This window comes from Myxocyprinus asiaticus, chromosome 23 (assembly GCF_019703515.2).
Source record: "Myxocyprinus asiaticus isolate MX2 ecotype Aquarium Trade chromosome 23, UBuf_Myxa_2, whole genome shotgun sequence".
Taxonomy (NCBI): Eukaryota; Metazoa; Chordata; class Actinopteri; order Cypriniformes; family Catostomidae; genus Myxocyprinus; species Myxocyprinus asiaticus.
In genome coordinates, this window is record NC_059366.1 from 32,261,132 (window position 1) to 32,275,000 (window position 13,869).

The 13,869-nt window shown below is 38.1% G+C and overlaps 1 protein-coding gene across 3 annotated transcripts in view; it reads right to left on the reverse strand.

Annotated features, from left to right (window-relative positions):
- The window catches only part of LOC127413977 (WD repeat-containing protein 35-like), a 37,781-nt gene that overhangs the window by 17,062 nt on the left and 6,850 nt on the right, over nucleotides 1-13,869 (reverse strand). The window contains exons 10-20 of one of the 3 annotated variants that reach the window (XM_051651584.1): nucleotides 12,827-13,012; nucleotides 12,527-12,559; nucleotides 11,168-11,188; nucleotides 11,002-11,062; nucleotides 6,520-6,664; nucleotides 6,036-6,105; nucleotides 5,577-5,630; nucleotides 3,763-3,872; nucleotides 3,400-3,616; nucleotides 1,393-1,473; nucleotides 997-1,133 (exon numbers count right to left, since the gene is read on the reverse strand). In XM_051651584.1, coding sequence (XP_051507544.1) covers nucleotides 997-1,133; nucleotides 1,393-1,473; nucleotides 3,400-3,616; nucleotides 3,763-3,872; nucleotides 5,577-5,630; nucleotides 6,036-6,105; nucleotides 6,520-6,664; nucleotides 11,002-11,062; nucleotides 11,168-11,188; nucleotides 12,527-12,559; nucleotides 12,827-13,012 — 1,115 coding nt within the window. Of the gene's footprint in view, nucleotides 1-996; nucleotides 1,134-1,392; nucleotides 1,474-3,399; nucleotides 3,617-3,762; nucleotides 3,873-5,576; nucleotides 5,631-6,035; nucleotides 6,106-6,519; nucleotides 6,665-11,001; nucleotides 11,063-11,167; nucleotides 11,225-12,526; nucleotides 12,560-12,826; nucleotides 13,013-13,869 lie in introns of all 3 variants that reach the window. The other 2 variants (XM_051651583.1, XM_051651585.1) reach the window with 2 other exon arrangements.

Here is a 13,869-nt window from a genome sequence, read left to right on the forward strand (position 1 = left end):
CAACTGAGATTTGTCCTCCGCCACCTGGATTGAGGTGAGCCACTTCGCCACCACGAGGAATTAGAGTGCATTGGGAATTGGGCATTCCAAATTGGGGAGAAAAGGGGAGAGAGAGAAAAAAAAAAGCCTTTATTCTCACATTGCTAATAAAGGCTTTTTAATGTATTAAGAGTGTCATGGTTATTTAACTTTTTTTGGACAAATATGAACCCTTGACCATAGAGCACCTTAAGTTTATACCCCACTTTTGAAGCAATCTCTATTGTTGGACATCTCCTGAAAATAATGTCACAATGCAAAAACTACTAAACTACATTAAGAATGAGCTAACGTGACACTAGGTTTTACCTTCCCTGCTGTAGCAAGAGTCTGATATGAAATTCCTCCTTGTGCTGTGAGAACTGACAAAGCACTAAAACTCCAGTGGGCCACTAAATCAATAGAGCCACTCCAAGACTGGCATGCTTTATACCTACAGGTAACGTCTCTCTCTCTCTCATCTCTGTCTTGGCTGAAGATATCTTTTAAAAAGATGGACACTACAATAAATATTTGTACGGTAAAGTGGCTTTTTTATTACAGTTTATTTTTATTCCAGTTTGTTTCTGATTCCTTTCACAATGTTCAGGCAGCTCAGAAAAAGCTCTCCAGAAGTGTGCTGTCATACTGGTTTTATCTTGTACTCGCAGAGCCAGGATCATCACTCAGACTATAAAACTGTACCTCACACCTCATTCAGACTATAAAGCTAGACCTCACACTTTCCACTATCTCCCTGAGGAAACGCACACACATATAAGGCCGCATTGCACACTCCTAAACAATCAGCAAACACACAGTCCTGTGTGCAACCTTACGAACATAAAGTGTTTTACTGCACTCTTCTGTACTGCCTAACTATACATTCATTCATGAACTCTTTTCTGTCTGTGTGAGTTTGCTTGAATAAATAACCAAACTGCTTCACTTCTTGTGTGGAATGAGTGAGTGTCTCACCAGAGGCGCGGGTGGGGATTGTCCTCTATAAACTGAGAAGCATCTTTAATTCCAACCTTCTCAATCAGTGCCCGGCTGTCCCTCAGTGAGCGAATCTCAAAGTTTATTAAATAATCTTTATTCGGAACCTCTGGATCCTAAAAGACAACATACATAGATAGTCTGCTGAGCATATATACAGTATTTTCTTCTTGGTGATCAGAATATTATTTTTATAGCCATGAGCAAAACAATGGCATATTGCAAAAACTGTAATAATCAGAATGAAGTAAATTCTAAGTCAACATGGAAACATTACTCAAATTGAGAGAGATTTATAAAATCATTCCTTGAGTTGAAACAAACGTGACTCTAATGAAGACGTTTCTTTGTAATGAAAGAGTGACAGGAACTAACCCTCATAATCTCATCCAAAAGAACAGATTTGATCTCCAGATCCTCAAAGTGGCAGATGAAGCCAGACGTTTGAATTGGCTCCTGTGTTCAACACGACACAAATATGAGCTTGTCAGGAGGGAATACACTATTATGGCTGTAAATTTAACAGAATGGTTAAAGACTAAAGGATTGGATCATTTAATCAAAGTTCAAATATGTATGTTTAATCTTTGTGTGAATATGTTGTGGCCACTGTGTGTGTATAATGTAATGAACTAGACCTCTAAGCCACACAGATTTCCTCCTACTTCTCTGTGCTGGGAGAAAAAACTCTTGCGAGTCTCTGCTGTAGGTGGTCGGATCTACAGGCAATGTGCTCTGTGATTTATTGAGGCACGTGTATGTTTATTTAAAAATGGCACCACTTCCTGAACTCCACATACTTAAGAGTACATACGTACAGTAGCTCTGAGAAAAACAGAGAGTAACGTCATCTCTGATCACTCTCTCTGTCTCTCTCTCTCTTTCTTTCTTTCCATTTATGCATTTTTTCAGTCATTCCCCCTTTTCTCACATCAATTCTTCTTCAATTCACACACTGCTGTACATGTGTGTGTCTGCCTGTGTGTAAATGTGTTACACTTAGCGATGTTAATGATTAATTGATAATCCTTTCATTGTCATTAAAGGAATATTCTGTACGACATGTACCTCTTTTTCTTTTAACAAAAAAACAAAAAAAATCAAGGCTACAGTGAGGCACTTACCATGGTGAAGTGAATAGGGCCGGGTTTTTTTTAGGGTTTGAAGGCAGAAATGTGAAGCTTATAATTTTAGAAAAGCACTTACATTAATTGTTCTGTTATGACTCGTGTATTATTTGAGTTGTAAAGTTGTTTAAATCATCATTTTTACAGTCGTTTTTGGGTTTAAGGGTTTGTTGACATTACATCGTCAATTCGTCATGGCAACAAAGTTGTAAAATTGGCTATAATTTTAAACAGAGGTTAGTAAGTGATTTTATTACACTTAAATCATGTTAACACATACTGTTTACATCTTGTGGCTATACTTTATAAACAGAGAGTATTTGAATGTTTATGGATTGGCCCCATTCACTTGCATAAGTGCATCACTGTAACCCAGATTTTTGCTCTTTTTAAAGGAGGGGCAAGTCAAAATTAATCTTTGTGATAATCAATTTTATGCTACAAATGCTGTCAATTGAGCTTAACTTGTTTTGAACCCAGAACATTCCTTTAATTATTTGATCGATCAAGCTTATCGTCGATTAATTAATCAACAAATGCAGTAATCATGCCAGCAGACATTGATAAGGCTGTCTATACAGTTATCAGCCACTAGAGGGTGCTTGCACGCTGCATGTAATGTCTTGTCCGCATCACAGAAGAAGAACCACACTGTAATCAGTGTTGGAGATTTTCTCTTAAAAATTAACATTTTGTTTTCTGCATACACCATGATAGTGTGTTGAAGTACAATATGAAAACAAGCACTCTTGATCTGCCGGTCTCCTTATTTCATCCCAACCTACAATTACGTCAGTAATCGCCGGGAAAGCATGAAGGCACATTCACCTGAAATCTTAACCATCACCAGAGAAGTAGTATGTTATGTACTGTGTTTACACAGCGTGTTATGATTTGACTTAATTTTAAATTAAAAGTCCAAAGGTCCGAAATATCCCACGATCCTCAACGTTAGTTTTAATTAACTTAAATATGTATCTTGTATACAAGTTATTATTAACAGTAATTCATTAACAGTAATTAAACATAGAAAAAATGTATTAAAATACACTGAACTAAGAATATTTTAAGAGGAAAATGCCAATACATGTAAAATATATTTAAACAGTAAGCTACATGCACATATTATTTGGAGTCCTCCATGTGCATTTTGCAGTATTAATGTTAATGATTAATCGATTAATTGATTGTTAATTTCCATGGCAATCGATTATGAAAATGTCTGAAATTTGACATCCCTTCCTCTCTGTCTTACCTCAGGGTCCAGGTTTCTAAAGACATACATTCTGGTTTTCTCCATCATGGAGAACAGATCTGGGTTGTCGTTGGCCCACTTCATATCCCAGACATCCTTGCGCTCGAATTTAGATGGGTCTCCGGCCGTGGACCCACCCTCTGTGTCCCCTGAAGAAGCCCTCGTCTCTATGTCCAAAAATGTCAACAGGCCTGTAATGTCTATAATAGCCAGACGGCTGGAAACAGGAGATGCGGGTCAGGAGTGGATAGTACATAAAAGTCCAACAATGATGGCATGAATATAGTCAATTATAGAAGTTACAGCAGGAAAGCAAATAAATAGGTAATGAGAGAGAGAAAGAGAGAGAGATAGAGATCAGACCTGGAGTTACAGTTTAGAGACACCTGATATGGTCTGGTGGTGAGGGAGTATTTCTGCAGGAGGCCGATGTTGGGTAGGCTGTACCTCTGCAAGATGCCAGACTCATGACCCTGTGGACATCACAAACACAGACATACACATCATCACTATCACACCACAAGGCAGTCCCTCCAGGATTTTATGAATTCTTGCATATCAACCAATCTCTACATTATTTGCGGTAGCTTGTAATATTTTATAATTTCTGCAAATTTTCCACAAAATACATAAATCTGAGGGAATCCCATCGCTTCCCCTCATGTTTGACAGTGGCAAAACAAATGCTTGAAAAGCTTGAAGCAGCCGCAACATGTCAAAACGCACAGCTGACATTGTATCCTCTCCATAGTAAGTGCAAGTGTCTCCGCCTCGTCTCCTCCATGTTTTACGTTCACTATCAAAATCCTTGTCTAAACTTTCGCAGGACCACAGACAACACACATGCCACATACATCACAGCTAGAGCTTAATCTTCACCTTGAGTGCTGTGAATGAGACACAAAAACCCACGTTTATACAAAGTATCCCTAACATTCTCTTAAAATCCCCATTAGTTGTGTAGTAAAATGTGATTAGACTTTGAAGTGCTTAATACAGAAGGCTATGAATCTAAAAATGGCGATTTATGCTGAACACTTATAAGCTGAAAATAAATGTTAATAAATGTTTTTTACTGATATAAAAAGGTCATATACAGGCCTATACATATATGCAACATATATTTCAAAATATGACCAAAATTGCCATTTTCATATAGGCCTATGTAACATATTTTAGAACACTTAAATTTGTACATAAATGCTCAAATGTATGAACTCTAATTGTATTTGTTCGTATATGGCCATATATCAGATTTCAATATCAGATGGGGGGGCCTGGGTAGCTCAGCGAGTATTGACACTGACTACCACCCCTGGAGTCGCGAGTTCGAATCCAGGCTGTGCTGAGTGACTCCAGCCAGGTCTCCTAAGCAACCAAATTGGCCCAGTTGCTAGGGAGGGTAGAGTCACATGGGGTAACCTCCTCGTGGTCACTATAATGTGCAGTTCTTGCTCTCGGTGGGGCGCGTGGTGAGTTGTGCGTGGATGCCGCAGAGAATAGCGTGAAGCCTCCACACATGCTACGTTTCCACAGTAACGTGCTCAACAAGCCACGTGATAAGATGCGCAGATTGAAATCTCAGACGCAGAGGCAAATGAGATTTGTCCTCCACCACCCGTATTGAGGCAAGTCACTGGACTTAGAGTGCATTGGGAATTGGGCATTCCAAATCAGGGACAATGTAATAATTGCAACAGGCCTAATTATTGAATCATCATTTGTGTTTTTAGTTTACAGATTTATTGCTCGTAACCTTAGATAAGTTTTCTTGCATTGTCTGAGGCAGAAAATTTGAATACAAAAATATTTAAGGGTCTTTCAAGACTCACTGGTTTCTCCTAAATGTATGGAATTTCTGTGTGTAATTCTTTTTTTTTTTTTTTTGCTTGCTAACTGCATATTCAGTTATTGTGAAATAAAATATTTATATTTAATTGCATTTACAATGTAATTAACACAATTACAGAGGTGTATAATGATGATTTGAGAGTTTTTACTGCAAAACAAAAAAAAAATGCTGCAAATTGCACCGCAAAATGTGAGAAAACTGCAGCAAATTCAGTAACTTTGGGCCACAAAAATCAGGAAAAAGTGCTGAGAAATCCTGGTGGGACTGATAAGGCTTTGGGCAGAGGAAGCACATATGGAATGTCTTGCTTATTAATCAGACGTACCACTATAAGCATCCTGTCTGAAGCTGTGATGCAGCAGATCGGATCTCTTGTGGCCTGAAACAAAGTAGACATTATTTTTACCATCATTTTTCCAATCTCTGACTCTTATGACACTTTTTTCAGATTTAAACTGTATGCAAAACTGTAGAACAACATTTTCCCTGAGGCCTGGGTTCCTCAAGTGTCAAGGCGAATGCAGACAAAGAAAAACACACAGCAAGTGCATTTACAGGTGCACCAATTATATTTCATAAGCTGACAAAGTGTAAAATCATATACCTTATTTTTTTTTCATTATTTTAGTGGGGGTTTTTTCTTTCAGGGAAAGTTCACAAATGGTTTAAGTGAAACCGAGAGATGAGGAGTTTGTCCTAGAGTGTTTTATGAGATTTTTTCCACTAATCCTCTGACAAGAGCTTGAGAGAGCCACAGGTGTATGAGTGTTATGAGTGTACTCACTGTGAAAGTCTTGGCATTGTTCAGTGTCACTTCCGATGTTCCGCTTGGACTGTCATCAATGTGATAAATCCTACAGGTGAGAGACAGCAAGACAGTAAGACGAAGTGAAAAGAGACAGTGTGCAATAAAGTGATGAAGAGTAAAACAGAGTGATTAACAAAGCAATTTATTTTCCCAGTGTTTTTCTATCATGTAGAAGGGACACCCTGGCAGAACACTGGGTCCAGTCCTTGTTTTTGTGGGTCGCTGCATTTCATCACACAACCATGAACGAAACTTTTCAAAACTGCTGCCGTCAGCGTACACACCCTCACACTGTACCGACAGACGGACGGGCAGACAGGCCAGCCCACAGACTTTACGCATCACACAACACACACTAAGGAGCTCGTCAACAGATGAAAGCTTACATATTACACAGTGCTGCTATTTTCTACTGTAACTCTACACAGTAAATCACTTGTTAAGTGCCTTTGAGCCTTACCTCTCTCGACCTTCTTTTCTGGTCTTTGCAACCTGGTTGATTTCAAGAGCAGTGAGTTTCTTGGCAACACGATATTGCCAAATGTAAAACGCCTCCTTAGATGCAGCGATCACATGAGTCTTTGTCATAGTTACGAACAGGGGGTCTGTGACAGAAAGAAATTAAAAGCAAATACATTTGGGAAAAAACAACTAGAGCATAACTGTTATAACACATTTTAGAAAATACTGAAACAACAATTTAGACGCAAATTCAAAAATTTTGAAATCTTTTTTTATTTGTTTTGAGAGAGCCCATTCAGATACAGACAAACATATCACAATCTGACTTTTAGTAGAGAGTGATCATATTTTCAGTTAAAACATTTCAGAGTCATTTAAACATTTATAAAAATCAGGAGGCCACACATAGATGACAGGAATGTGGCTGTACATTTAAGCTTCAAAGGCAGACGAAATCACACAAACCTCTTTTCAGAGTTGGATTCTGGGACATGGATGCTAAACAAAAATGTGAAGAGGCTTTGTAACTTTTCACCAATGCAAATCAATCAGATTTCACCTAAGAAAATTGTCTTAAAGCATCTTTTTCTATGTGTAACTACTACGTCGAAGTGTACAGTTGTGCTCAAAAGTTTGCATACCTTCGGAGAATTGGTAATATATGTACCATTTTTAAAGAAAACATGAGTGAGCAGGCAAAACACATTTCTTTTATTTCTAATGGGATTCATATTCAACTGTAGGTTATAACAGAATGGCACAATCATAAAACAAAACATGGCAACAAAGAAAAAAATGAAATGACCCCTGTTCAAAAGTCTGCATACCCTTAGTTCTTAATACGTGTATTGCCCCCTTTAGCATCAATGACAGCGTGCAGTCTTTTGTAATAGTTGTCTATGAGGCCCCAAATTCTTGCAGGTGGTATAGCTCTAGGCAAAATGCAAAATGCCTCCAGGTCATGCAAAGTCTTTGGTCTTCTTGCATGAACCGCACGTTTGAGATCTCCCCACAGTGGCTCGATGATATTAAGGTCAGGAGACTGTGATGGCCACTCCAAAACCTTCATCTTTTTCTGCTGTAACCACTGGAGGGACAACTTGGCCTTGTGCTTAGGGTCACTGTCATGCTGGAAAGTCCAAGAGTGCCCCATGCGCAGCTTTCGTGCAGAAGAATGCAAATTGTCTGCCAGTATTTTCTGATAACATGCTGCATTCAGATAGATTCCCCGTGCCTTTAGAGCTCACACACCCCCAAAACATCAGTGAGCCAACACCATGCTTCACAGTCGGGATGGTATTCTTTTCACTATAGGCCTTGTTGACCCCTCTCCAAACATAGTGCTTATGGTTGTGACCATAAAGCTCTATTTTGGTCTTGTCACTCCAAATTACAGTGTGCCAGAAGATGTGAGGCGTGTCAAGGTGTTGTCGGGCTTATTATAACCGGGCTTTTTTGTGGCATTGGCGCAGTAAAGGCTTCTTTCTGGCAACTCGACCATGCAGCTCATATTTGTTCAAGTATCGTCGTATTGTGCTCCTTGAAACAACCACACCGTCTTTTTGCAGAGCAGCCTGTATTTCTCCTGAGGTTACCTGTGGGTTTTTTTTGTATCCCGAACAATTCTTCTGGCAATTGTGGCTGAAATCTTTCTTGGTCTACCGGACCTTGGCTTGGTATCAAGAGATCCCCGAATTTTCCACTTCTTAATAAGTGATTGAACAGTACTGACTGGCATTTTCAAGGCTTTGGATATTTTTTTATATCCTTTTCCATCTTTATAAAGTTCCATTACCTTGTTACGCAGGTCTTTTGACAGTTCTTTACTGCTCCCCATGGCTCAGTATCTAGCCTGCTCAGTGCATCCACGTGAGAGCTAACAAACTCACTGACTATTTATACACAGACACTAACTGGAATTTAAAAAGCCACAGGTGTGGGAAATTAACCTTTAATTGCCATTTAAACCTGTGTGTGTCACCTTGTGTGTATGTAACAAGGCCAAACATTCCATGGAATGTAAACTTTTGATCAGGGCCATTTGGGTGATTTCTGTTATCATTATGATTTAAAAAGGAGCCAAACAACTACGTGGTAATAAATGGCTTCATATGATCACTATCCTTAAATAAAAGAGTTTTTTTTTTTTTGCATGATCAGTCATATTTTCAAAATCAATGCCAAAATTTCACAATTTCTGCCATGGTATGCAAACTTTTAAGCACAACTGTATGTCTGTCTTTGCTGTTGTTCAGGTTCTGGAATCTTTCCACAGAATGATCAAGGTGAATGTCTCATACTCCCACAGATCTGCTCTACCAACCAGGGGAGGAATTTAGCAGAATGCCAGTGAGAGCAAGAGGAACGGAGCCGGGATTCCCAGTGCAGCTTCCACACTGTGTGTTGGTGTTATTAGTATACCAAACATGAATGGCTTCATCATTATAACCACAACCTGTCTGCTTGCTTCTCATCAAAGAAACATTCCTCAAACTGAGAGTGCAATTTAATATATAACAAAAAAACAAAAACAAAATTCAAAAAGCAAAGCGGGGTCCAATAAGACCAATTAGGCTTTATTTAAACCAAGAAATTATCCAGCAAATGTACAGCTGAAGTCAGAAGTTTACATACACCTTAGCCAAATACATTTAAACTCATTTTTTCACAATTCCTGACATTTAATCGTAGAAAACATTCCTTGTCTTAGGTCAGTTAGGATCACAACTTTTTTTTAAGAATGTGAAATGTCAGAATAATAGTAGAGAGAATGATATATTTTCTGCTTTTATTTCTTTCATCACATTCCCAGTGGGTCAGAAGTTTACATACACTTTGTTAGTATTTGGTAGCATTGCCTTTAAATTGTTTAGCGTGGGACAAACGTTTTGTTTAACCTTCCACAAGCTTCTCACAAGAAGTTGCTGGAATTTTGGCCCATTCCTCCAGACAGAACTGGTGTAACTGAGTCAGGTTTGTAGGCCTCCTTGCTCGCACACGCTTTTTCAGTTCTGCCCACACATTTTCTATCAGATTGAGGTCAGGGCTTTGTGATGGCCACTCCAATACATTGACTTTGTTGTCCTTACACCATTTTGCCACAACTTTGGAGGTATGCTTGGGGTCATTGTCCATTTGGAAGACCCATTTGTGACCGAGCTTGAACTTCCTGGCTGATGTCTTGAGATGTTGCTTCAATATGTCCACAAAATGTTCCTTCCTCATGATGCCATCTATTTTGTGAAGTGTACCAGTCCCTCCTGCAGCAAAGCACCCCCATAACATGATGCTGCCACCCCCATGCTTCACGGTTGGGATGATGTTCTTTGGCTTGCAAGCCTCACCCTTTTTCCTCCAAACATAATGATGGTCATTATGGCCAAACAGTTCAATTTTTGTTTTATTAGACCAGAGGACATTTCTCCAAAAAGTAAGATCTTTGTCCCCATGTGCACTTGCAAACTGTAGTCTGGCTTTTTTATGGCAGTTTTGGAGCAGTGGCTTCTTCCTTGATGAGCAGCCTTTCAGGTTATTTCAATATAGGACTCGTTTTACTGTGGATATAGATACTTGTCTACCTGTTTCCTCCAGCATCTTCACAAGGTTCTTTGCTGTTGTTATGGGATTAATTTGCACTTTTCACACCAAAATACATTCATCTCTAGGAGACAGAATGTGTCTCCTTCCTGAGCGGTATGATGGCTGCGTGGTCCCATGGTGTTTATACTTGCGTACTATTGTTTGTACAGATGAACGTGGCACCTTCAGTCTTTTGGAAATTGCTCCCAAGGATTTGTGGAGGTCCACACATTTTTTTCTGAGGTCTTGGTTGATTTCATTTGATTTCCCCATGATGTCAAGCAAAGAGGCACTGAGTTTGAAGGTAGGCCTTAAAATACATCCACAGGTACACCTCCAATTCAGTACACCTCCTATCAGAAGCTAATTGGCTAACTGTCTAAAGGCTTGACAGCTGTTTAAAGGCACAGTTAACTTAGTGTATGTAAACTTCTGACCCACTGGAATAGTGATATAGTCAGTTAAAAGTGAAACAATCTGTCTGTAAACATTTGTTGGAAAAATTAGTCATGTTATGCACAAAGTAGATGTCTTAAACAACTTGCCAAATCTATAGTTTGCTAATATTAAATATGTGTATTGGTTAAAAGATGAGTTTTAATGACTTCAACCTAAGTGTATGTAAACATCTGACTTCAACTGTACATTATACGTTTTCATTACACAGCTGCGACCGCTGTTCCAGGTAAACAATTTCCTACATACTGTAGCTATGCTAGTTTCATTTCTCGTATCACTCTGCGGCCTTTCTTCTTACATAATAAAATCATTCCAACTCAAGTCTATATTTGATGTTCATTTAATTATTTATTAAGCAGTCAAATAAAGCTTGTCATCTAGGATGACTGTAAATCATCTCTAACTTATTGAATTAGTGAACCTACTGTGTTGCTTTACTCACCAGTGTCAATGTATTTGGAGTCCTGTGGGGTTCCAATGGAGTTACACAACACCAGGACATACTGTGGAGAGAGAACAGATATAAGTCTGTTTACAGCATGGATACACTACACTAATCAGTGTTAAGGAAATATCTGAGAAGCTTCTTTTGCAGATGTTTGTAATACCTTTCTCCTCCTAGACTGTTCCTTTGGGAAGTTTTGATTGGACAGCTCATTAAATGCCTGTGGTGAAGTGGTTGAATCTGGCTCTTAAGAACAGCTTTCTCAAAGTTTAAGAACCAATGAGATTTTACTTTTGCAAACATAACATTCTGATTCAGCTAGTGTTTTTTTTTATTTATTTTTTTTTTTTTTTACTGTGGACTGTTCTTAACAACATTGCTTAAAATGTTTAGCCTGCAGTAGCAGGGATATGACATACATGAATCTGAATGGTGCAATTATTGTTAGTATTCCTAAATAAAGTGGCCCTGAAAAGTATTTGGACACTTCAAGGAATAGTTCACCCGAAAATGAAAATTCTCTCATTATTTACTCACTCTCAGGCCATTCCAGATGTGTATGACTTTTTTCTTTTGCAGAACACAAAGATTTTTAGAAGAATATCTAAGCAAATGAGTGAATGTAGCCAAAAGTTTTGAAGCTCCAAAATTTATGGTAAAAAAAAATAAATAAAAAAACATTATTCTTAATTTTTGATCTCTAATTATTGAAACATTATGTGTTTCTCACACATACTTATTGTATCGCTTCTGGAGACATGGATTTAACCAATGGAGTCTTATGGATCACTTTTATGCTGCCTTTATATGCTTTTTGGAGATTCAAAATTCTGGTCATTAACTTGCATTGTATAGACCTACAGAGCTGAGATATTCTTTTAAAAATCATCATTTGTGTTCTACAGAAGACAGAAAGTCAAACACATCAGGGATGGCATGAGGGTGAGTAAATGATGAGAGAATTTTCATTTTGGGTGAACTATTCTTTTAAGCCACACCTAAAATGTAGAAATTTTATTGCATTTGATAACAAAATTGATTCTATACCTTTCCTCTGAAATAATGTCACCTTTCTAAGCCATTTTTCCAATTACTTTTAACCTACTAATGAACCAACAAGGTGATTTTTAATGGATGTAGGAAGTCAGTCCCCCTCAAGTTAACACAGGTGTCCTAGCAGAGTAACCACAGGTGTAATTCATCACATTAACTAAAGAAATGTTCCACTAATGTTTGACATTCAGTAAGTGTCCAAATTGTCTTCATTTTGAACAGTGTATCTATGAAATATTTTGAACAAAAAGTGTGCTTGTGCCATCTATCTATCAAATAAAATTGGCTTGCTATATGTTTGTAATAATGCAAAGACATTTATACATTTTAAAGTGAGGCTTGAGTGTTTGGGAGCCACTCTATACTGTACTTTATGATGGAGTCCCATTTGTACTTTTGAACAGGTTTCTCATGCTCTGTGAAAATATTGCTGCTTTTTGCTACATCATGTTTTTAGAGGTGCCTTTACCAGCGCAGATACAGCCTCAGTCTCTGCTTCTTCCTGTTTATGAAATAATACAATTTTGATCATACACAGTTAGCATTTGATTGCATTCCACCTTCAAAAGAAGTAATACAAATCCCTTGATACAGTTCTGAAGAGCAGTTGACACACTGAAACAAGATCCTTTATTTAAAATTACATTCTATCTCAAAAAATATCCCTTGACCAAAATAATGCATTTTAAAACTATGATAGACATAGTCAGAATAAACAGATCCCTTGTTTGGGAAACAGAGAGTGCTAGTGCATTTGCTGTTTTCGTACCTGTGGGTGTGTATCATCCGCTTTGGTGGCCAGGATGCAAAAATCACCACAGGTGGTGATGGACATGAGACTCTTGATGTATTTCACAAACTTCTCATTATTTTTAGTGTCCCAGAACACCACGCTGTACTCCAGCCTATCAGGACGCGTGTATGCATACACCACCGTATTACTGCAGTAACCCCACTACAAGAACAGAGGGTCAGATTAGATCAGATCAGACACACTTACTGCAATTTATCAAAAGTTATTTTTGGTAAACAGATTTTTCTGATGTTTGATGAGGTTTGGATGGGATTATCGGCTTCTCTAAAGACCCTGTTTATTTGAGCAGATGCAGTGACATTATGATGATCTGCAATTTATCACACCCCACTGACAGTGCTGGAATGAGCGTTATATCCAATTTCCAATAAGCCTGTCGCACACTCTTGTTGTACACGTGCTTCTGTCCTATATGTCACTCTGTGGTTTAAGCCTTCTTCGCTTCTCAACGAATGCGGTTTCTTAGCTCTGACTGCACATATGATATTATGATAGATTATATCAAAGTCCTTTTCTTCTTTGTGTTTATCAGGAAACACTGACACGGACTACAGTTCCAAGGTCTTGGAACCAGCTACAGAGGAGGAAATGTACCATTTATTGATTAAAAGAGGAATCTATCACTTATTTTTGTTATGAAGGAAGGAATACATCTGACACCAAATACACAGACATTGTTTAATATTAAAAGCAATCACAAAGGACCGAGAAGAAAGAGTGTTTTCTATGGTGACTCCATCAGCATCTCTCATTAATAATCTCATCTGATCAGGTAAATAAAGGGAAAATTAAGTTACATTTAATAAAAATCTACTAAGTAAAAGGCCTTATTTCTGTCAACAAGGATGGCTATAATCAGTTACAATCTTGCTCAGCAGTTGATTGTCTTCATTGTTTATGGTTGGATTTATATACATGTACAGTATATACACTACTGGTCAAAAGTTTTGAAACACTTGACTGAAATGTTTCTTATGATCTTAAAAATGTTTTGATCT